This window comes from Varanus komodoensis, unplaced genomic scaffold (assembly GCF_004798865.1).
Source record: "Varanus komodoensis strain SLA01 unplaced genomic scaffold, ASM479886v1 scaffold40, whole genome shotgun sequence".
Taxonomy (NCBI): Eukaryota; Metazoa; Chordata; class Lepidosauria; order Squamata; family Varanidae; genus Varanus; species Varanus komodoensis.
Genome location: NW_025335942.1, coordinates 3,106,019 through 3,130,403, shown reverse-complemented (window position 1 = coordinate 3,130,403; position 24,385 = coordinate 3,106,019). Strand labels below are relative to the sequence as shown.

At 48.7% G+C, this 24,385-nt stretch overlaps 2 protein-coding genes and 1 long non-coding RNA gene across 4 annotated transcripts in view; 2 read left to right on the top strand and 1 right to left on the bottom strand.

The window, feature by feature from the left end:
* The window catches only part of ELP2 (elongator acetyltransferase complex subunit 2), a 41,755-nt gene extending 36,544 nt beyond the window's left edge, over nt 1-5,211 (top strand). Inside the window, exons 21-22 of the mRNA XM_044442825.1 lie at nt 657-752; nt 4,912-5,211. Coding sequence (XP_044298760.1) covers nt 657-752; nt 4,912-5,068 — 253 coding nt within the window. The 3' untranslated portion in view covers nt 5,069-5,211. The remainder of the gene's footprint in view (nt 1-656; nt 753-4,911) is intronic.
* A 497-nt stretch (nt 5,212-5,708) lies between these two features.
* On the top strand, nt 5,709-17,067 carry LOC123029645. 2 transcript variants are annotated; one of them, XR_006415963.1, is made up of 3 exons: nt 5,709-6,331; nt 6,822-6,980; nt 13,130-17,067. It is a non-coding gene; the product is annotated as an uncharacterized LOC123029645 (long non-coding RNA). The 2 variants fall into 2 exon arrangements; XR_006415964.1 differs by lacking the exon at nt 13,130-17,067 and adding an exon at nt 12,738-13,099.
* The window catches only part of GABBR2 (gamma-aminobutyric acid type B receptor subunit 2), a 303,445-nt gene continuing 292,485 nt past the window's right edge, over nt 13,426-24,385 (bottom strand). Inside the window, exons 14-19 of the mRNA XM_044442826.1 lie at nt 22,533-22,643; nt 21,533-21,757; nt 20,086-20,268; nt 16,991-17,120; nt 13,998-14,115; nt 13,426-13,591 (exon numbers count right to left, since the gene is read on the bottom strand). Of these exons, the coding sequence (XP_044298761.1) occupies nt 13,426-13,591; nt 13,998-14,115; nt 16,991-17,120; nt 20,086-20,268; nt 21,533-21,757; nt 22,533-22,643 (933 nt within the window). The remainder of the gene's footprint in view (nt 13,592-13,997; nt 14,116-16,990; nt 17,121-20,085; nt 20,269-21,532; nt 21,758-22,532; nt 22,644-24,385) is intronic.

Below are 24,385 nucleotides of genomic sequence, written 5' to 3'. Positions count from 1 at the left end.
CAATTCCTATAAAAATTGATAAAAAGTTTTTGGATGATTTAAATACCCAAATTCTAGGGTTTATATGGCAAAAGAAGAAACCAAGGATTAAATTAAAAATGCTTCAGGAGCCAAAGGGAATGGGGGCTTTGGTCTTCCTGATTGGATGCTATACCACCAAGCTTGTGCTTTAATGTGGTTAAAAGAATGGATAACTCTAAGAAGTAAGAGAATTTTACACCTTGAAGGACATGATTTACAATGGGATGGCATGCCTATATGTGGTATGAGAAACGCAAGACACATGGTTACTTTTTAAGTCATTATGTTAGAAACTCATTGATGTCGGTCTGGGAAAAGCTAAAGTGAAAGCTTTATACTAAGTTGCCGAGATGGCTTTCTCCTATGGAAGCTCTTACATATCCAAATGCTTTGAATTTTAATATGATTGTGAGGTATGATGATATTTCAGAATCACGGCCTCTCTGAACGAAAGAGCAAAGCACAGCTGTCTTTGCACTACCCGATACAGGCAGGCTTTGCAGCATCTTGTTTCGTGCTCTCTTGAATAGAATGGGAAGCGGAGGCTTAAGATACAGAACGTGGCTCAAAACGAAAGCATACACCACTAGGTGAAGGACTCGCTTAAATAATTGACAGGTTATCCTTTTTTGTAGCTACATCATTGCAGTAGGAACAGAATGTGGGAAGATTTACCTGTACAAATGGAACCCGCTTTCCGATTGGACCAAATGTGCCGAGACAGACGACAGGTAAGCCGCTCTGGACCTCTTCTGCGTGAAAGACACAGCCGTTATTTCATGACTGCCCTGGTATTTTGGCTGTGGCAGCATTCTTGTCTTGGCCCCGTGCGACCCCTCCGGACTTCTGTGACGATTCCTCAGACCAGCCTTCCCTTACCGTGTGCCTTCCAGACACGCTTGGACTGCAACGCCAAGGAGTCCCAGTCGAGGGAGGGCGGGAGTCCAGGAGTCGTGGTCCAAATGCCTCAGAAGGTTGGGGAAGGCTGCTTTAGACCTTCGATGGGCAGACCTTCGATGGGAAACCGCGATCGGTGGGACTGGGTGGCTGGAGTAGCTTCGTCCTCTCCCAGTGACTGCAGTGCCAGTCGGACTCAAGACACCAGGCCTTGGGGCGGAAGCAGCCCACACTTAAAACCCACTCTGGGTTCAGAAGCCACAGCAGGGCGGTTTGGCTTCTCGCATTGTGCAATCCAGGACAGGCACTGTAAATTCTCCCACCGTTCCCATTGCCTCACCTCTGCAGGGAGCAGGGGTGCTGTGGGACCTGTGTGCTGAAGTGTAGGTCGTGTGTGTGTGTGTGTGTGCACTTGTGGAAACCCACACTCAGCTCTGTGTGGGTTGTGGCGCTGTCTGAACCCAGTCATCGGGCCGTGTGCAAGGCACTGCTCCCTGTCTTAAACAATCCGTGGTCAGCTGTTTTGCTCATAGGGGCTGGCCTTCCTGCTTGCTTGCTTCCCCTTCCCCTTCCCCTTCCCCTTCCCCTTCCCCTTGAGAAGCGGAGCAGTGCTAGGAGTGCCCACATTTCCGCAGGCGTTCCTGGGAGTGGAGGGCACCAGAGGACAGCTAATAGAGCCGTGGTGTTCAGGGTGGCTGTGCAGCCGAGTCCTTCCCGCTCATTTCGGAAACAGCCGCTTCGCTGCTGCAGTGTTGCTCTTCCACTTCCAGACAGCCAAGCCGGACCCTCTCGCTCTTAGGGGGTGCAGAAATGGCCCGAGCCATCCTGTTCGCCCAGGGGTAGTTCTGGCTCCGGCTCAGCTCTTGCTAAAACTGCTCCGGCTCAGTTGGCTGGCAGGTTCTGCACTGAAGACCTTAAATGTCCTTTGCATGCCAAGGAAGTGGATGCGAATGTCTGATGAGGGAGATTAGCTTGAGTGCCGTTTTAACTGAATTCTTGGGGTGGCAATCAGGCACGTACTTGTCCTAATCAGGGCGTCGTATCTGCAAGTCGAGGCCTGTGTATCTGAGGTCCCGGGGAACGCTGCCTGCCTAATTCTTTGCAACTCACCCGTGCAATTTTAATGTGTGCTCCTGGAGAGAGGGACCCAGAAGGGTTGGGCAGGGCAGTCAGTGGGGGGGGGGGGGCGGTTCCGGTGTCTTTTTCTCCTTTTCCCACCAGACCTTTTGCCAGTGATTTGCTACACAGCAGGTTGCGGCACTGCGGCAGGCAAGCAGACCCTGTTCCGCCCTATGTGCTTTTCAGCCCTGCCAGAGGGCAGAGGATTGAAGCGACATTTGGGCCTTCCATGCCACTGTCGCGAGTGCCTTTTCCTACCGCAGCCCTTTCACCAACTCCGCAAAAGAACTCCCCACAATCCCCACAATCCGCAAAAGAACTCCCCACAATCCCCACAGATGTGGAGGGCAGGCAGGGAGAAGAGGAGGGCAGGTGGTGTGGCAGGGGCAGCGTCTGAGACAGGGTCTCCCATGGAGGTTTTCCGTCTCTGCAGAAAGCATCCTCGTTTTGACTAGTGCGCACAGCCCCCTATGACCTTCCCTTGAATTTCCAGTTCAAATTCAAAGTGAGGCTTTCAAAGTAAAGCTGAACTAGGTTTTGGTTTGGCTTTCTGGAATTTACAGCTGCGCTATTTAAATGTATGTGCACAGCAGGGAAGAGCTGCTTTTTCAGCCTCGAACGCTAAATGCCGTGCTGGGTGGTAGGACTGGAACTACAGGCACATGTCCCTGGAGTGTGGGGCTGGAATTGGGCGCCTGGGTCCCAGACCCCGCTTGGTCACGAAGCTCCCTGGGCAACTTCGGAGCAGTGACTGGCTCTTGGGCTAGCCTACCTCACTGGGTTGTTGTGAGGACAAAATGGAGAGGAGGGGATCATAGACGCCCCCTTGCATTCCACAGCGGGGAAGTGGAGTGTGAGTTTCCACACGTGCAAACTCAGCTGCAAACGGTTTTAAACGTCCCCTTCCTGCTTCCCGAGATCAAGGAATGCACCTGCCGGGCTGAGGAGGTTAATCCAGCGATCCTGCCTTCTGCCGGCCTTTCCTTTCACCTCCTGGTCCGGGTTGCTGTTTTCCTGCTGCTCGTTGTAGCGAAGTGTTAGGGAGCTCAGCTTTGGGATTGCCAGGTGGAGGTGAGGTCGAAACCTCTTCCCCCCACGGTACTCCTGTTTAGAGCCGGTTCCCCTGCCAGTAGCAGCTTCGTTCCGGCTACCAGCCGAGAGCAAAGCAAGAAGCCAAGCAGGCCGGGCTCAGCAGGCAGCCGGAGGCCGCGTGCAGCACCCCGCCGGGCACCAGGTGTCCGCCTTTCCTGCCTCTCCAGTCCGGGCTTCGCCCAAGCACGGATCCAGGTTGCAAGCACCACACGGCTGCTCACAGATGTCGCCCAGGGACCCTCGTGGAAAGGGCCACCTGCAGGCCTCCTCCGTGGCCCACAGTGCAGCTCAGCATGTAAGCGGCGGAGAAGCGTGCAAGGCCCCGTGTGCAGCGAAGCCATGTACTCGCAGGAATGAGCCAGACCTTCCTCTGTGCCATCTGCCCACGTTTCTTGGGGAGCGGGGAAAGGCGGGTCTCTAACAGGAGAGCCTGTACGCTCGGAGTGCCCAGGCCGACCTGAGCTTCCGTTTGCCGCCGCAGCTGCACTGCGGCCGCCCAGCGAGACCGTAAACGTTGGCGTCTCTCACCATGTCATTAACTTTTCCATTCACTTCACCTGGCCCAGAGGGCTGCCTAGCCAGCCAGCCACAGCTGTTCTTCCTTTGGGCGAGTCGCTTAGCTCCGCGGTCACACCACACGTGCGGCCCACGGTGCACAGGCACACTTCCTCCCAGCGTTGCGCATCCCCACTAGCACAGCCTGACTCTGAAGACCCTCCCACTCCATCTTGGTACGCTGCCTCCTTCGTCCTCCTCTTGCTCACTGCAGCTGAGCTGCTGCCACCGGGGCCTCATCCCTTTCCCATCCATCCCGGCTGCCGCGCCAGCCCCTCCTCCTTCCCTCCTCCCCCTCCCCTCCCTCGGGCATTCCCCCAGCCTCCGGAGGGCTGGGCCGGTCGTTCACTCACAGGGAGAACTGCCTGGGGAAGGCATTGGCCTGCTGCCCCAAGCAGACAGGGGTGCCGCTGCGTTTCCCGGTGCCAGCTGGGATGCTGGGTGCGGTTGCACCGAGCAGCAGTCGCAGCATGCCAAGGATGCCACTTCTAGGATTTGGCTGTTTGCCCCCCACACCCAAGAACTGCCATGCACGCTGCTCACAGGGTCTGGTTTGTGGAACGGGCATGAAATCCTGTAGTCGTTCAAAGCTGCAGAATGCCAGTTGGAGTTGCGCAGTTCTGGCACTCTGGAGCAAGCCGGAAGAGTGCCAACTAGCCCTGGTGTTTGCTTTGAATCGAGTAGTTACCTCTGAGGAAGATCACATCTGTGTTCAAAACACAGTAAGAAACTGGGCAAGTAACTTGGGAATTCGGTCTCGTCACACCATTTGCTGTGCCAGCCAGGCGTTGAGACTGTCTCGCTGTAACGACCTTTTGCACCAGCCTGGGGCCCCAGAGAACCCCTGAACACCCGAGTACAGTTGGCAGCGCCCCAAAATGCAGCCTTTGCTTTGAGCTGATGTCTTTCTCCAGTAGCTTTCTGTTGGCTGTCCTTAATTGTGATATTTGACCTGAAATTACAGGGAAAATAAGTAGATCCCTCTCTGAATTATTGATAGGATGAAGTGAGGAAATGTCACTAGCGCTGCTAAGAGCTTTGGCATCTTAAATACCTGCAGGCAAGTGGCAACTTTAATTTTTCCGAGCCGACAGTGCTGAAAAGGAGCACGCTAATTAGATAAATGCTGACGTTTTAAATCGACAAAGTCCAACTGAGTTTGACATTTTGCGGTTGCGAGAGACGAGCTGGGTTTCCTTTCGCTAATAGCTCCTGCCTTTGTTGCAGCCAGAGCCACAATCTTGTCGTCAAGCGGCTGTGCTGGAGAAGCCGTGCAGGCAGAGCTGGGCGGGACCCGCCCGGGAGCAGCGACTGGCTCCAGCTAGCGAGCTGTGGAGCTGACTTTGCCGTCAAGATCTTCAACATTCGCAGAGACCACCTTTAAATGAGTGCTCTTGGCCAGGTTCTTGGCATGTCTGGATATCCACTGTTTTCTAAAGGAAAAAATGCATTTCCAGTCCTGAAAGCTGTGGCATCTGACACAATCTACTTTGAGATTATTTATTAAATGTTTTGGATAAGCATCAAGGGATTTGTATAGCCAGATGTACTTTTGTGTGCTTTATTAATGGTCTTTCCTCATATGAAAATTCACAGAAGTTGAATGCATGATTTCCCTTAGTGCCTTTCTTGGGAGTCCCATCCTCCTAGAACTGACCTACATAGAAGGATCACATTGGGAGAAGGCAAGCAGCTTTATCCCCCTTCCTCCTTTTTTTGTAAATACATCATGTGCATTTTTAATTTTTTGCATATTTTGTATACATGTGGTTTAAACCGCTGAGCTGCTGGACTGGTTGATCGAAAGGTCGCCGGTCCGAATCTGCACAACAGGGTGAGTTCCCATTGCTCCGTCCCAGCTCCTGCCAACCTTGCAGCTTGAAAGCATGCAAATGCAGGTAGATAAAAAGGTACCACTTCGGTGGGCAGGTAACAGCATTCCGTGCACCTCGGTGTTTAGTCATGCCGGCCACATGACCACGGAGACCGTCTGCGGACAAGCGCTGGCTCCCTCTGCTAGGAAACGGAGATGAGCACCGCCCCCTAGAGTCAGGCACAACTGGACTTAACGTCAAGGGGAAACCTTTACCTTTTATACATGTCAAGCTTAAAAGTCCTTGGTGTTAGCATGCTCTGAATTGGCGCGATTCCTAACGACGTTAGGATTTAAAATTGTCTTTGAAAATCTTTGCAACTCTTATTCCCAGGTACAAAGAGAAATGTTAAGGTTGCGGTAAGCTGTTGCTATTTGAGGGTTTTCTTAACCAGTGGAACATGGTTGCCCTTTTGTGCAAGAAGCAAGTCACCCGATTCGGACTTCATTGGAGAAAAGATTCCGTTGTTCCTAAAACCTATCGCAGTAGAATGCTCGCTTTTTAAGCAGTTTATCAATGCAATCCTCTTGTGAAAACGCGCGTGCTTTTCGTCCGCTGAAAGGCGTGGTGTGGTGGCGGAGCTTCTCCATGCAGAAGAGCGGCTGCTGCGGGTGCCGTTGCGAGAGAGGCACGGGGCTGCTGGGTGGTGCACGACGTCACAGGAAGATCCCCAAGCGGCCCCGCAGCCCACAAAACTCCTTCACGAAATGGAGCCGGTGTGGGTGGGAGAAGCCCCAGCACACATCACCTGAAGTTTCATCACGGAGGGAAAGGTAAGAATGGCACTTACTTTCTTGCTGGCTCTCTTCTGCATGATGCATTTTGTTGCTGCTCCGCAAGTCCCATCCTCTCTGCCTCTCCTTGGACAGTTTTTAGAAACAGCTTTCCATTCATAGGGTGTCCTGTGCAATCCCATGTACCTTCAGTTAAAGATCTCACCTACGGGCTGTGGAGAACCACTGCCAGTCCCACCAGCTCCACCCGGGTGTCCTAGGTTTGCATGGCCATAAATGAAAATGACCCGAATTTTTGTGCATAGCTGTGAGGCCATCTCTCTTGACAAGGGGCTGTTGACCCTAGCTCTATCAGCAGGCCCTGAATTAACCAAGATTTTTCAAGGCTTTTGCTTGATGTGTTCTGCACCCTGTAAGGAGTATTCAGCATGTATACAGGAACAGTTTTCATGCTTTAGCCATTGTGGTTTTCAGCTGAGTTCCCGGCAGTTTTCTCCAAGCATGTGCTAATGGACACTGTTTGCATTAGCCTCGCAAGGTGTTGAAGGCATCGGAAGGGGGAATCACACACATTCCAGTGTGTGGATGTGAACTTTTAAAGAGGCACTCGTTTCAAGACATGTGCACTGGTAGTCCTTCGCCCGGAAAACCAAGTGCGGAAACGGCAGCACAGAGAGCAAAAACATGGGTGAGTAGCATCTGCTGTAAATATGCGCCAACACAATTATATAGGAATGTATTTTTTTTAACAAAAATCTATATAATTTAAGCTTTTCAGGGGGTGGCTTGACTCTTCTAGAACCAGAACACTGATCAGTCTTGCATTTGTCCAGGTTGAACATATTTTGCGTTATCTCAGCTAAACCTACCCCCTCGCCCCAAACCGCAAGACCCTAGCAAATTTTACATCTCTTAAGAGTTAGTACTTTATCTGGTGTTCAGAATGATGTTTCCTCTTGCTATAGAACATGTTGCGCTTCAAAACAAAAACAAGCCCTGGATGTGAGCAGTGAATACCTATCTGTGAGCAGGGAGGTGGATGTTGAAGTAATATATCCAAGAAGTAGTTTCCATAGCAAAAATAGCTTTCAAATGCTCCTTTGAGGTCAGGACTGAAGTCTGAAAATCTAGGTTAACATGTCTTGGAGGAGTAGTGTTCTCCATCATGTATTAGGGAATGCAACTTGCAAACTGAACAGACAGGCAGTCCCTGGGTTAAAAACAAGTTCTTTCCCCGAGGATGTCTTTATTTTTCCTCCCTATGCATGGAAACCCTTCAAGAAGCCCTTGGCCACCTGGTTTGCAGGGGTAGGGGCACAGGACTCCTATAAAAGTGGAGAAAAGCAAGTATCTCTAGCTCCCACCCCCAAAGCCTTAACTTTTAATAATGTTGACCATACATGTCCTGGATTGCTTCTCCCTCATTCTCTCTCTGATCCAGAAGGGCTGCTCTTCTTCATTTATTACATTCCTATGTTCTTATTTCTGGCCCTCCCTTTCACTCACCAGCACTTCCTCTTTGGAAATGCCAGAAAGATTTCTCTGGATGGGGTAAGAAGGCCTCCCTCCCTCTGTGCTGGTGAGGATTTCCCACAGCAGGTTGCTGAACTCCAAAAGTTTCTGTGTTTGTTACTACGAACTGTTCATCTTTAATTCAGTAATTTCACTTAATACGCTTTCTGGCAGTTTGTTCTGAAGTATGGATGTTTGTAACTCAGACGCTCGTAACCCGGGGACTGCCTGTATTTTTAACGGCACAGTCCTATAAAGCTCTACACAGACAGGCAAGTGGGTGTTAGAATGTAGCCTACAGAAATGGGAAGCTGTGTTACTGAAGAATATTTGAGGAGCTGCAAATTCCCTTGAGTACTTACTATGCAATAGTTTAAATAACCCTGGGGCTCTTAGAAAAGGCATGGTAAAAATATCTTAAATGAATGGAAGAAACTTCCAAACTCAAAGATCAGAGAGCTGGTATTCTCTAGTACCTATAAGGAGAATTAAGAAGTCTTCGGTTGATTCAAGCATCTTTTGCACTTGCGAACAATGCACAGTAAGAAAGCAGGCACGCAGTTCATCCTGTGCAGCAGTGTGATAATGAGCATGCCGATGTACCCTCTGGGATTACTACCAAGGTTTGCAGAGTGATGCAGCCTGGTCCACCTCAAACTACTTGCAGAATTGGCTCCAGAGCTGTAGCTCCTTGCAGGGTTAGGACTAATGGACTCCTCTAGACCTGCTGGGAGCTACAGGAGGCTCTAGAAAAGACTTTCAGTCCTGTTCCTGATTTGGCTTTGGCCTCAGGTCCTGCATTGTCTTCACTCGTGTTCCAGCTCTGCCTTTACTGCTGGTCTCATCATGCCTTGCTGGGTATCCTGACCCTCACTTGTCCTTAAATCTGCCTTCACCTCTGCTCCGGCCATGCCTGGATGTTATATGATCTTGCTTTATTTGGGCTGCATTTTCGCCTTTGGCCCTACAACATCTTGCCAAGTTCTCCGTCCTCGTCTGTCACCCCTGGTCCTGGAGTTCCAGTTGAGGACATCTGCTGCTCATATTCCAGAGCTGACAGTTGCTCTGCTAAGCCAGTATTTTTCTTTCCTGGTATTTCCGTTGGTGCTTGGGAACTTTATTTACTTACTTACTTACTTACTTACTTACTTACTTACTTACTTACTTAGGGAACTTCTATGCCACCCCATTCGCCAAAGCCTCGGGGCGGCTCACAACCATAAATAGAATCCTATAAAACAGTATAAATTAAGTCGCCCTGGCTTTGTGCATATGTAGAATGCTAGTGCTGCCTTATATTCGTCAGTTTGTATCTGCGGCTCCCCCAGCGAAACCACAAGGCTGCATGCGTACCAATGCCTACAGTGTAGGAAAACAGCGTGCCCAGTAAATGTATTTGCGTATATGCACTTCTCTGTTCATCGGGCTTCTGCCTAACGTGATGGATTGATCTCTGACGTGGATGCAAATATGCCTCTTTGTCTAAGGCTACTTTGTGGACAGCCACTGGTCTCTATAATGTAATTTTAATAAGGAATAGGACAAGATACCTGCTAAAACATGCAAGCTCTTAAAGTAGAGCATTCTGGTTCTTAAAGTAGTTGATATCTCCTCTTACATTTCTCGGCTATTGTCTGGATGCTTCCGTGAATCATGTTGCTCTGTATGTAAAAAATACATCAGACCCTTAAAATATAGATTATCCTCCAATTAGACCAGCTTGTGTCAAAGGTCATTAACGCAAAGAGAAATATCTCTCTGTAGCTCTTACATGGGTTATCTCATAAAGATATACTTTATAAATCAATACTTTCCACACTGTTCAAGATCATTTCCATGTTCTAGCATCCCATTGGAAGAGCTGCTGTTAGCACAGGATGATAGCATTGTTTGAATCTCAGCCTTGTAAATGCTTTCCTAATGGAGGGTGGTGAGAGACGTGGAAAAGCAACACTTTTAAGGGTGATACTTCAACTTGGAAGTGGTGGGGGACCAGCACTGGCCATGTAACCCAGAGCATGCCCCCCAAAAAACCTTGATCACAGATGATAATTTAGAAGAGTCGGGTCTTCTCCAGCTGAGCTGTACCGAGATTGACTCTTGCTTCCCTGATGTCTTGTAACCACCCGCTTCCCTAAAAGAGACAACAAATTCTACAAGTTGGATCAGTTATACAATTGCCACCGTTGACTGTAACAATAATTAGGGCAAGAGCTCTTTCTGCCCTCAACATCATAACCATAAGGCTACTCAGTATTAACTGCTCCATAAGCAGGACGTGCTCTCAGTTTTGGCAGACCTTACACTCCTTGAATGCTTGTCCTGGGCTCACTTGAGGAAATGAAAGTGGCACCAGAGAACTGAGCTGTAAGAGAGTCTCCCCTTCATAGTTTGGAATGCAGGACTTGAAAGTTAGTTAACTACGTTATTCTCCTAGATGGGAAAAAGAAGGGGAGTCGCTCTGTATCTCTAGGCAGTGCCTCTAATTTTTGCAGTTTTGTCAGGCATGGGAGACTGCTTTTGCCCATGGAGCATGTAGTCTGGAACTTGAAGCATCCTCAACGGGTACCAGGACAAAATCTTTTTTTCCTTGTGAGAAGAATTCCTATGCTTGCAGTTTTGGAAGGGTGTCTGAATAAGAGAGCCACCAAATAGTATTTAATTAGGTTTTCTCTATTTTATTAATAAAACAGATTTTTGCAACAATTTATTAAAAATTTATTTTCATGCAGTATAAGGGGTATACAAGAAATTCTCTATGTACTCTTTCTCTCTCTTGCTTTTTTTTTAAATAATTCTGACAGTTCCAGTCTAAGTTAAAGCATTTGTGCACTAACATGGTTGGAAAATGCCACTGGGCCACACCCTCGTAAGTTTTTACAGTACGTTTTTGCTGCAGTATAAAAAACAGAAACATTAAATAGCTATAGTCACTGTGTGGGTCTTATTTTCTGCAGGAAATTTAAAAAAAAATGTTGTGGGAGAAACTACAGTTGCATTTGAGACAAAGAATGTACTGCCATGGTTTTAACCTAAGAAACGGCACACAGTCAGTATACACAAAGAGTTACAGACACACACTCACCGCCAACAGTCCAATACTTTTGGATTTTTTTTGTTTTGTTTCCTGCTATGTTGGAATAATATTTTCTACAGAAATGTTTGTGTATACATTATATACAGTATTATTGTCCTTTTTTGAAAAGTAATATTTGTATTAAATAAAGTCCTGATGAAGTTTGTTAATAAATTAAGAGAATACTGTCAACACACATACATACATCCACACTCACACACACCAGACAACACCTTCAGTGGTTAGTGCGCAAATGGAGCAGTGTGTTCTACTTCTTGTGTGGTCGACGTACTTACTCACAGTTGTCTTAACACTTCCGGCCGCTTCCATCACCTCTCTGTGGTGTGTGTTCAGGAAGAAATGCTGGGTGGGCCCCAGCGGATTTAGGTTTATGTGATAATCTGGGGAGGGTGGAATCAGGAGCATCTGCAGTGGTTATGCTGGTCTAGCTCCCCTCTCTCGCAAAGGTGAAATGCTTCCGGCAACGTTGATGGAAGAGAGATGCATTCCTGCGGTGAGAGGAGGTGCCAGCCCTCGTGCGCGCTGTGCCCCATTTTACAAGCTTTAATTGAGGAAGGGTTGAGAGAATGTGGCCGACGTGCCCCAGCGTTGCCAGCCGAACTGGCCTTTGGTTAGGGGGACCGAGGTGAGACACGGCCAGGGCGGTTAAGAGAGGGGAAGGGGTACGCGAGGCATTATCCTGTTTCTTTGGGTGCGAATGTTTTGAAGGCATTGTAAAAGCACTACAAAAACCTTTGGAAGGAGGTGGTCATGGTTCGCATGTACCACACCAAGGGGGAATGTTTTGTCTGTCTCTAGGCTCTGAAGCTTTGCATGGTTGCGTATCATGCGGCATCCTGTGGTGATGAGGCAGAGCCTAAGCGTGGCTGACTAGACTGAGCCAGATCGCACGGATGCCGCTTTTTCATAGATCCATGATCTTCACCGTCTTTCAGCTGGAGCAAGCACCAGCAGCTTAAAAGCACACTCGCAGAAGCACAGAAATGCAAGATTTGTCGCATTTTCTTTGCAGTGCGGGGCAAAGGGGGCGATTGGGCCTTGTCCTCCTCACACCAGATGCGTCCCTGATTGAACTGGGCTATGACTAAGTAGCTGTGAGAACATCACACCGTGTTGGCGTCTTGCGATGCCGCTGCGCCGTCAGGAAGGCAGATGTGCCCCTGGAAGTTCCCACATTAGGTAGCTGGTCCTTCCTGCATCACACGCCCACAAACAGTCCTAATTCCCATAGGCTTTCCCAGAAGGGCTCGCACACAAGGAATGCCTGCTAAAATCGCATCTTCCCAGGAAATGATGGAAGCACTCAAACTCCATTCAGCTCTCAGGTCCCTTTCCTAACAACGCAATTGCTTTTAGGTATGGGAGCACATTAAATCATAATTTGTCAATGGAAATCACAACAGGAACAATAATATGCTGTCTCATTATTAGGATTATAATTATTATTTAAACCACATCCGTTTTTCTCCTTCTGTTTTCTAATTCAGTCAAAGGGTATTTGTTCCCTGCTTGGGCAAACTTGGGTCAGACTGTCACCTTCTCAACTACCGCTGTCACACACGCAAATATGAAGCAAAGGTTGTGTATATACCATTTCTGCCTCTGCAGAATTTGTCCACAGTGGCCAAGTAGGATGCTTTGCCCACCCCTCCCTTGCTAAATTAATTGTACTGTAATTATGTTGTGATTTAAATCAAGCAAACAGGTGGGGGAGAGAAACAAGTCATCCCTGTGAGATTAAGATTTCCAAGTATCCATCCTCAGGCACGGTCCTTCCCAGTTTTCCACCTGCGTGAAGCCGGCCAGCTCTGCCCATCCTTCCTTGCTGTCTCTTAGCAGGAGGAAGAGATGGATGCAAAGACTGTTGTCTACCTGGCAGCCTCTCTGAGATCTTGACCTGCCTCCCTCTCGGAAGCATCCTTCATCTCGTGCACGTCTTGAGAGGACAGGAGCTGGGCCGAGCTCAGGGGTACCTGAGGAACCATTTCCGAACAACTCAACTCCTCCCCGCCATGAACTGAGTCCCAGAAATGAATGTCCGCCCAACTTACTGGTGTGTCCAGCAGCCGGACGCAATCCCTGCAAAACGATGTATCCATTTCAGTTCGTATAGCTCTGTTGTTGCAACCGCCTTTTCTTTTTTGCACATGGTTTCGTTTCATGTTTCAACAGCTGCATAAAGCTTTGTGACACTTGAGTGGGATCTTTTGTTTCTGTTCTTTGTCCAGTTTGTTTCCAGCCACCTTGCCTCTGGCAGAAATTTAGGAAGGAACATGGTTTGGTGACTTTCTTCGTGACGAAATAAAAATGTCCACGAGTAAGGCTACAGACCGGCCTCCGGGCAACCCTCTCCACCTGGCATGCTTTTCCACAGCGGTGGAGCTGGCCCTCCCGCGACGGCGGCCGCGTGACACTAGTTCCTCTGTGATAAGAGTAAGGAGTATGTAAAAGGCAAGAGTCCCATACGACACGTTCAGTTCAGCCATAGAGTACCAGAAGCAGTTCGGGAAGCACGGACACCCACTTACAGGCCGGAGACCATCACGCGAAAGGATGGCGGCACGTGTCTGTGCCGTGGGCTGGCGCCGGGACTCACGCACGGGCTGGTGCAAGTGGCATCCACCCCTCCTATCGACGGCAGGTAGGCATGGTGAAGGATCGGCAGCTGCAAGGAGAGCCGGCGCTGTATGCTGTGGAGGCAGAAGGGGAGGAGGCAGGAGAGCGAGGAAGGAGGCGCCCCGGACCGCCCCCGAGGCATCCTTGCACCTCACGCCCTACAAACCCCGAACGAGGCCGGCGGCTGACCTGGCAGAGGAGGCTGCTCCCTGCCGGAGTGCGCTGGCTCCTAGGTCAGCCTTCCTCTGCCGATACGCAGCTTTGCTCTTCTGCTTGCTTCACTTGTGCTCATTTTCAGAGCCAAGGAAGTAACTGCCTGCCGGTTTCCCAGCGGGATGGGCGAGGTCAGCGCCATGAATGCTGGGGCAGGATTATGTAACAAATGACCAGGGAAAGACCACCTCGCTTGGTGATGGGGCACTGTTGGTGTCACCGCCCAGGGCAGAAAAGTCAAGCCACAAGAAAAAGCCATCTACTTACTGTTCTGGGGAGTTGATATCTTCTATGAAGTCTTTGCTTGTTCTGGAGGACTCTGTAGTATTCCATTGTGCTTGAGGGTTTTGATCAAGGTGGGTTTTCAATACAGTCTTTTCGCCATCTAGGCAAAAGAACATTATTCAGACAAGTTGAGAATGCATTTTGGAAGTTACACTTGATCTGCAAAAAACCAGGAGCCATTTAACGGTCGGTAGTGTTTCTGAGTTAATCATTTGTTCTGGAATGTGTGGGTCACCAATGAGCCACCAAGGCTCCTACCGCAGCTGAAGAGGAAACATGTTTTTAAAATTACTGTTTTATTTTTTAATGAAAAGACACATACAAAAATTGAACAAGGAAGGAAGAAATCCAAAGCCAAATCTAAGAACCAAACAAAGCATAACAAGAAACGTGCGCGGTGGGGACACGGAGAGGGTTACAACAGAAGAACCTAATCCACAAGCAATTGCAATCTGTCAGTTCCAGTCATTAAAATGCCTTGCAGGCACCTCTAGAAATGGCCATCTTTAGGGGTATTTCTTCTTTATTGTTATTTTTTATGTTTTTGCAAACTAAAAAGAAACGAAGACAAATGAGGAGTGATGAAAAGAAAATGTTACCAAGAGACCTTGTCCAAAAATTACAAGCTATTTCTTCTTTAAGCTGTTTTTGGAAATGAAACTTTTTGCAGTAGAAATACGAGCAGCTTTTCAATGGAAGACATTCATTTTTGCAGAAATTAACAAACTGGTTGTTTCAGGGCACAGTCTGTGGCGTAGAGATGGCTGTCTGGCCAGCTACAGGAAAAGCAGAGCTCCCCCCACCCCCTATGATTCCAGAAAATCCCTAAGGTTGCAGGCTTTTCCAGAACTGTCCCTGGAAGAGTGCTGGGCAGGGTGAGGGTCCTGAAGGGGCGATGCTCCGGTGGGCAAGGGGAGGACAGAGTCAGCCGCCCTCTTTTTGGCACTCCTGCCTTCCAAGGGATGCTGCCATCTTCCAACTCTGGAAGGCAACCTTAAACATCTTGCAAGTAATTGAGAAGAACAGCAAAAGCTTCATCAGGGGTCACCATGACCCCAGCTGTTCATTAAATAGTATCTTTTTATTTGCTACCCATCCTTCTGAGCCTTGCAACACAATTGCTGGAGCACCCTTGTGTTTACTCTTTTCCTAACAACAACTTTCGAGCTGATCAGACAAGCTTCCTTTGGTAAGAAGTTCTGTAGGTAGGAGTGGTATCACTTATTTTCCGTTCTGCCTTCCTAACCAGTTGGGTTTTCTACCAGACACACAGCTGGGAAAGCAGTTCTCTGGGTGAACAGGCAGAGATCCGATTTCTTGCACGCAGCAATGTGCAAAAGTTCACCACTTCCAGCATTTCCAAAGTACAAAGTGAATGTGGCAACTGTAACACAAGCAAAGCATTCCTGTAGGCCGGGAGAATCCAAGCCAGAGGGTCGTCTGTTTTGCATTTCTTCCTGAGCTTGTACTAAGAGGTGTGGAGGCATTTGGCAGGAGTTTTTCCCTCCTCTTTTCAGTTCTGGGAGCGCTTTCTTTATTCCATTGGGAGGGAATTAAACTGCATCAGCTTCCGAGTTGCCTAGTTTCATTTCCCTGTGCTCTGGAAGCATGTAGTGAGGACAGGAGAGCTTTGGATCCTGCTAATCTACAGCTCCTCCTGAAATGAAAGGCCCTATTAAACTAGAGTTAGGCTGAGCAGCCCTTTAAAAAGAGCCCTTTCAAAACTTCCATTTGCCAGCCCTTCAAAGAGAGGACTGTCCGCCATCTTGCCCCTGCCTGCCTTTCATGTTGTGCCTCTCCCTGGGGAAGCTGCAATTCCCGACTTGGAATTCAATCCACCTCCGGATCTTTTCCCCCTAAACTCCTCTGTTGCCCCGCAAAGTGACAATCCGGATCCTTCTGCCAACAACTGATTCACATTCATTCTCTCCCTTCCAGAAGAAAGCGACTGAATTATCGAAGAGCCAAAGTTTTCGAAGTCAGATGTATGCTCTGAAACCCTGGTTCGGTTCCAGATCCCTCAGATCAAACAGAATCTGCTTACAAGACTCTGTTGACTTCGCTGCTCCCAGCGGCTTCAAAATTACCCCTTTCGCAGGCAACGGCCGTTGCTGCTACCTCGGCAGAGGGCCCCTCCCTTCCCTTCTGCCTGTCCTCGTGCACTGGAGTGGCGAGGGCTTTTCAGTCAGCCAGCCAGAGGGTTTTCCGAGAGCTCACGCCGTGTGCACACAGGAAAGGGGGGGCTGCGCTGGGGTGCCCGCTGCACCAGACAAAACCACTTAAGGATTGGAGGCACATTTTGGCACACGACTCAGTGACCACAGGAGTGGCCTAATTCTAGTACTGTACCTGGAGGCTTTTCCCAGTCTCGTGAACGGCAGCCTTGCATTTCAGATTTATTTAAGCAAAATCCCTGTCCTTTGCCTTGAACCTGCCTCCTCCCACCACCTCCTTCCTGCAAAAGGAGGAGCTGCAGCCTTACCTTCCCCCACTGCAAGCTCCTCCTCCCTATCTTGCCCCGCCCCCTTGCAGCTCCCTCCCCTCAGTGCCTCTGCTGTTTGTGCCCACCTGCCCTGTAAGCCCCGGAGTGACTTGGTCATGACACAAGTAGAAACCTTGAGCTGAGTCACTCGTTCTTTGCTCCAGAGTTGAGTCTGAGTCGAGTCGCTTCTGCGACTTGAGTTGGACTTGGGAACGAGTCATTCAACTCGAGCCGCCAACACTGGAACAAGGTAGAGCAAGTTTTGAAGGCGGAGAAGGGGCCCAGTTCAGAAACCTTTGAGACGCACTGCCCTAATGGATCGCTTTCACATGCATGCCATAACACATCCTACGTATCGCATTAATTTGCACATGGTCACGTTGCATGTCGAAGCGGTGATATCACAAACGGTACATCAGCAGCTGTCCTTTCACACAAAAGAGGCAAAGGGGCAACCGAGTTTGCAACACCAAATCCTTCCCAAGCTCCATACCTTTGTTTTCTGTAAAGTTGCGTATACTGAGAATATCGTTAAGCTCCTGATAATGATTCTGTTTAATATACGTTGTCTTCTCAGGTGTGTCTTGAAGCTGCATTGTGACTTCTTCTAAAGTTTTGTCCAACTGGTAAAAGGAAAAAAAATATACAAGAGATTTTAAAGCATGTGATATCAGCCTCCATTGCCCTCCCTTGATGGATCAAGGTTATTTTTTCGTCTTGTGTGTGCATGTTGTTAAGAAGAGATTTCACAGCAAATATTTGTAGTTATGGATCCGTGGGGCTCCGAACAGCAAAAGCACCTTCTATACTTCGTCTATATGGCGCCCACAGATGTTTATGTGGAAAAACTTGCCATGGGTCCCTCGCGTGGCGTGTTAATAAGCAGAGTGGAATGCATCACTTCCAACAAATGAAAAACATGCAGCTCTGCTGTCTGAGAGAGACACAGAGCCCGGATTCCCTCAATCAGCAGGCAGTCGACAAACTGCAACATCTTGTTAATTATGCTCCGAGTGCCCGTCCGAAGCTGGAGCAATTTGCCCAATTACTCTTGGCAGTGCAGCATTTTGTGTTGTTGCTGTGGGTAACAAGCCTCCCAGAACTCACGGACTGGATCCACACAGCACGGAGACCTGCAGTGCACTGCCATCCTGGTTTGTTTTAGAGGGGCTTGTGCTGCTGCTCGGAACCTACAGGAATCACGAACCACACACAAGCTGCCCCGAGAACGTCTGGTGGGTTCGCACCACCAGTTCAGCCATGGTGGTTTATGAGCCATGGTGATCTGGCGTGTTGTCTGAACCCCGCACACCTCCCACTGTCTGCTTATGAACTACCCCAGTGAGCCATGGGCTGTAGGGAGGGTCAGCAATCCCACCATAGCGGAAGAGAGGCAGGAGGCCTTGCCCGCCTCTTCGACTGCCTTTCCTAGGCAGCCCAAAGTGGCACTTGGGGCCAGCTGGCAAGAGCCTCCTCCATCCCTGTTTTCAGTGGCTGGGGAGGGACTCTACTTGTTCATTGGAGCAGGGAAGCAGGCTTGTCCCTTTAAGTTGCACTCCTCACTCCCACCCCCTACTGGGGGGTGTCTCAGACGCTGCCCCTTCCTGAGGTGCTTGGTAGCTAATTCCCTATGATCACAGCAGGGTTGGTCTCCCTGGTTTGGATGCGTCAACAACCCATTGTAGATACAACAACCGCTAGAACAATCCATGGGTTGTCAGGGGCCATGTCACTCTCAAACAAGCCACCCTGCAGGCATCAGTCCAGGCCTACATGGCTCAACAATCCGTCAAGAGTAATAACCAACCATGGGTTACCATCTTGTGTGAACCCCGTGTGTTTAATAATACACAGTAGGTTGACAGGTAGTACAAACAATGAACGGTGTGTGTGTGTGTGTGTGTGTGTGTGTGTGTGTGTGTGTGTGTGTGAGAGAGGGAGGGAGGGAGGGAGGGAGGGAGGGAGGGAGGGAGAGAGATCAGTGCTAACTACAGCCTCAGCCTGTGGAGACCAAATTCCATATGAAGCCAAAAGATGCTGTCCTGTCCTAATTTAGTTTCTCATGTGTCATGCTTTCTTCAATGGGAAGCCTACCAGTGAAGGCCTTTCTGCAGGATAGCACTAATTTTGGTCCAAGTACGCGGCTGTGATCTCTGATAGCAGCTCCAGAGAGATTTCCGGTGTTGCTGGGCACCCCTGCCAGCTTCTAGCGGCAGCAGCGGCAAAACCAATCAAGCAGGCAAGCAGCACTGAGAGAGAATTGGAAGAAGGCACTCGGTGCTACAGATACTCAGGCTTTTTCTCCCAAGATGGATGCTCCATTTGGAAATCCTATGTAAACTCGAATAACTAGATAGGAAGTTTGGATGTCCAGTATAGTCACTCTGTAAGTCAGATTTTTAAAAGAAAACTTCATCAAACCCTCTCTGTGCTCTGGTTTCATCTGCAAATTTAATACTGCGTTTTCCTCATTCTACAAAAAGGCATGAAAACGCCTGGAATGCAGAGGACCATTCCTGGAAGGAGAGAATGTGACGACGTGATGTGAAGCGCCCTGCAAATGAGGAGTGTTTAATGTTTGCAAGCCTGGGAGAGCACCTCGGAAGCAGAACTGCAGCCCCCTCGAGGCAATAACGGCCTGCAAAGGTCTTGCCTTGATGATCCAAGGGCCAGAGGCACGGCCCCCTTGGAGGTTGCCCCATGGCGGAGAGGGTGAATGAGGGAGCGGACGCCCCCCTGGCTGAGCGTCTGAGGGGGCAGGCAGAGGCCTGCTGGACTTCTACCGATGAGGAGGACGAGGGTGGGTTTCTCCAGAGCAGTGCTCGACAGGGCTTTTTTTGACGGATTTTTCCAAGTGACTGTGAATCGCCCTGTTGGGCGTAGCAGATCCGCAGCAAAAATCATTAACATAGTGCCTGCGGGCTGCTTGTGTGTCAGCGCTGATTGTCAGTGCTGATTGTGAGGGCACTGCTCGGCTTGGGATGCTGCATGGCTTGGGATCAGTCGTGTGGTTGCGCGCTGAATGCTTACTGCCGGAGGCGACCATTGTGTAAAAGTGTGACCCCAAGACGTGAGTTCTGGCACTTTTTTTTTTTTTTTAAACCAAAAAAGCACTGGTGCTCGAAGATCAGTACTAAGACACTGTCCCTGCCCCCACGCTTTAAATCCAGAAAGCGAGATGCGACAAGGGAAGGGACTGGGAGGAAAGAATCCTTGCAAATCCGCATTTTACATGAGTGGTCCTGGATTGCAATCAGGATAGAAGATCGAGCAAAGAAATGCCATTACCATTGAGAATGAGGAAAATAGGTTTCTAATCGCAACATGGATTGGTGGTGGGGACCCGTATTGGAGAGCGAGTTAAACACTCCCCACTCGCGGTGCCTCAGCCCAATCTGGACCCCTGGACCTCACACACAGCTGCTCTGAGCTTCTAAGTAACACTGGAATCTGTATGTGACTCTCCTGAGCTGAATCTGTTGCAAGTTCTTTGAGTTTCAGATTGCTTCGTGGCTCTGCAACACAGAAAACATGCATTGTCCGTGGCATAGAACGGTCTAGCCAGAGCACACGGCTAGTAATTAATACCTCTGTGATTTTCATCCTCAGCTGGTGGTTTTCCGACTGTAGTCCTTCTAACCGGGAAGTGCTGGCCTGGTTCACGCTGGTGACGGAGGTGGAAGTTTTTGAGTCGTCTTTCTTCTGGTTTTGAGTGAACTGCAAGCCTCTGTTCCGAGTGGCGGCATCCGGATTGGTTCTCAGCGTGATTAACTAGAAGTTTTAAGAGCAGTGAAAAAGAGCGGAAGAATATTTTTAAATAAATAAACCACGCCTGTGCCAAAAGAAAGAGTTGAACAAAATACAACAACATGTGGAATGTTGTATTTTGAGGCGATGCCTTCAAGCAGTAACTAGCCAGTTTTAGCATACATGTGAATTTGGGTTATTCAGATATTCCCCTCCCACCCTCAGAGTTAGCAAAAATTTCTTGACATGCCGGTTAAATTTAGGTCTGAAGCCCAAGTTCCTATGCAAGGAGGTGATGATGTGACTCCTTCCCACACCAGTGTTACATTTCCCAGAAACTGGAAGCACAATGCCTGCCTTGCTTCCGGCATTCCTGGAGCAGTGCATAAAGGACCCTCCAGGCCTCCATACCCCCAAGGGAAAGCTGACACTGTCACTGCTTATTAGAAGTTCTTGTCTTTGCTTCAGACGCTCTTTCTTCAAGACTGACATTATTTACTAGACTAGCTGGGGCAGTGGAAAATTCAGTTCATGTAGCAATGGGTGGTAAGGGTTTCTTTTTAACCAAAGGAGGTGGGTTCTGTAGAAAAGCTTGAAGCTCAGAGACATCTGCAAGGCATTTCTCCAGTCATAATCCAAGCAGCACAGAGCAAGATTAAGCATCATCACCAGAACTCCACTGACACTGTACTGGTGCTGCCTAAGCTAGACTTCCACAATCGGATGCCCCAAGATATGTTGGTCAAAAGGATGCCATCCTGTGTTGGGTAGGACTGGCCTGGACAGAGTTTTAGTGCCTCGAATCAAGCCATGGGGACCTGGATGGGGCAGCCCTCCGGAAAATAAGCGTCTGCTCATCTGAAATATTCCCAGGGGAGGCCACCTGATTCATACGTATCAACATTTCCCAGAGGAAGTTGAAGGAAGAAAACACAATTATTCCCTGGCCACACCCCACAATTTATCTTCAGAACAACACTGAGGTAGGCTAGGCCAGGCCGAAAGGTGGAGTGACTCACTCAAGGATGGCTGGAAACATTCGTGGCCAAGTGGGGCTGTGAACTCGAGTCTCCCCAGCCCGAGTCCAGCACTCCAGCCACTGCTCAGCACAAGCTCTCAACTTACACTTCAAAGCCATGGGCACAATCCAGTTCCTTTGCCGTTCCTATTCATTTCACTGGGGCTTGTGTGGGTGAACTTCCCCATGGATTCTAGCAGGAGTGCATTTAATTGTCCTACAAAAAGGTATAGGCAAATAATAAGGTGCGTTGTGAATGGGTTTGCTCACCTTAGGCACAAAGACTAGGCAGAGGGTAATGGTGCTACAAAAGATAATGACTAGTGCCACAATGCAGAACTGTACATTGGGCTGGTCTCGTGTGAGAAAGGAAACCGCTGCTCCGATTATGCACATGATGCCTACATTATAAACACTCATGCCAATGTATTTGCTGTCGTTCAGAGCAGGAATGCTCACATTTCGCGTCTCCCAAGCCAAAAAGCAACCAAATAGCTGAAATTGGAAAAAAAGGAGAGAAATTAAAGGTGGTAACACAACAAGCACATTTATATGTATCTGGAGAAGACAGAGCACTGCTTGTACCATGACATACATTCATTCATTCATTCAAAGCATTTCTATACCATTCGATTAGCTAATGCTCTCAGAATGGTTTACAAAATGCTTTATGCAAATACAAACACGGGGCATTAAGCAGAAGAACTTAAGTGCACCATATTCCCATACTTAACTCTCTTTAAATCCCTAACTTTGGCTGAATTGTGACTAATGGCACTTAACTCAACGGGACATATTGTTAGGATGGTACATAAATACCCTTCATCACATAGGTGGAACCCACACGTGGTTGTCTGGTTGTCCCAGTGACGTGGGAGAATAAGGCGCCTATGCCAACAACCCATTTGCTCAGCTCAGTCTTTAGAATGAGAGGAGACCGAGTTGTCTCTACTCAGGGCTTGGCTTTCCATTGTCAGATCTCTGTCTTTCACTGCATTTGCATCATGCATTTCTAATTCAGGATTTTTATTCTTTAAAAACACGTAATTAAAAGATGTGTTTTCACTGTGGGTCTATCCTGCCCTTCTCCCAAGGATCCCAGAACACCACACCTGGTTGCTCCTCACCACTCTTCCTTTTATCCCAACAAGCCTGTGAAATCCCCCACGGCGAGATCCAGCGAGGTTCATGCCTCGCACCCAGGCTGCACCAGACCTACCCTAACGCCCTGATCACACTGGCTCTTAGCTACACTTACCATTAGACTTACCATGAGTAGGCCTTTGTAGGCATAAACAATGCCAAGCCAGATGGTCATGTGAGTGTTTTCACAGTGCTCCAAAATGGGGAGAATAGAAATATCTCGGCCTGCGGGGTCAGGCTGCAAGTGGACAGACAAGAAGAAAAGAAAGGTCTGCATTTGATATATGATCTTCCTACAATATAATGTTGCCGGTGGACTGGAGGCAGCTGAAGACAGAAATGCAGATGGATGGGAAACGAGCGCCTGGGTTCATATTTCACTGTGTACATCGGTCAGCGAGGTCACTGTAATTCACCTTCCCCAACCTAGGTCCCTCCAGATACACTGGATTACAGCTTCCATCATCCCCAGCCATTTGGAGGGAAACAGGCTGGAGAAGGTTGCTGCAAGTCATTTAAGAGTCACACAAATCCTCTATGTGGGTTGTTGCTGTGATATTGAAAACGGCATGAGTCAAGAGCTTCCAGGCAAACAAAACACAACGCCAAGCAATGACACCGAGCTCCCCTTTTGCCATCTTGCAGTGGTTCCTTTCACAGCGTGTGCTGTTCAAAGGAGCCGGGGGCAGGACTCCCTGCTCACACAATTGTCAACACAGGGGCCGTGTGCTTGAATGCAGTGCAGAGAACGCCAACTGTCTCCTCCTCGCAAAGCTGAAGCTCCCCTGGCCTCTGATGGGGAAGAAGACTCCCGGTCCCTCTGGAACGCAACAGCATCTCCAGCCCGCGCAGCTGCTTTGGGAACGTGCTTTCAGCAGCTCAGCTCGTGAGTGGAGTCATGTTAGCCAGCCATTCCCAATGCGATCCTTACACCAATAAGCACCTCCCTCCAATCTGCTGCGTCTTGACAAGGCTTTCAGTTGCGAGTCCCACAGCCCTTCTTGTGCATCTAGCCTAATACACTCAAAAGAATCATAAACATGACTCTCCCCTGTTCATTTCTCTCAAACTACCCTGTGCAATTTATTTCCAGAGTCTGTGCCTCAATGGTTTAAGATTCCCAACCTGCGCAACAGATCTTCACCACTTGGCGGGAGAAATATGTCTTTACTCCCTCCCCGGGACAGCACTGAACCATCTTTAATGTTGGGACTGTGGAGGAGGAAGCCACCGATGGGGGAACGTCCAGAAAAAGTGTGTTGGAGAATGTCAGCCATTCAGGAAGGTGCTCACAAGGCAGAACTGGCTTGGGACCTGGCTTCATGGAGGACTGCCTTCTCCCATACATGCCTTCCTGGCCTTTAAATTTTGGACAAGAGACCCTTCTGAAAGAGCCATCCCTTAAGGAGGCGAGAGGGATTTTAAATAGAGGAAGGACCTTTTTGGTGGCTGCCCCCACTTATGGAAGGGGTATGGAAGGGGCTCCCCAGAGAGGTTTGCCTGGTGCCAACTCTGCTTTCATTTTAGCACCAGGCAAAAACATTTCTCTGCCTATTTTAATAACTGATTTTAGATGGTTTATTTTATTGGGATTTTAGTATATTAATATGGTTGTCTGTCTTCCCTTGACATATTTTAGAATGATCTTCGTTAAACTGTTATCATTATTAATTTAATATTTATATTTCAGTGATGCTTTTTATTGTTTTGCTGTGCATTTGTTTTTTTCTGCTTGTTGTATGCCACCTAGAGAGCCTTGGCAGCTTATAAACACAGAAATAAATAGGTAAATAAATGGAGCTTAGAATGTTTCTAGAACTTAGAAGAGCATTTTGGCAAGGGTCCTGTCACCTCCCCTGAAACTGGGATACAAACTTAGGTAAAATGAACCATCTGGTTGAAACATAACCTTATACTTACAAAAAGTAAGGAAACATAGAAACAGAGTGAGTCAGAAGGGGTCTCCCAGGCCATCTAGCC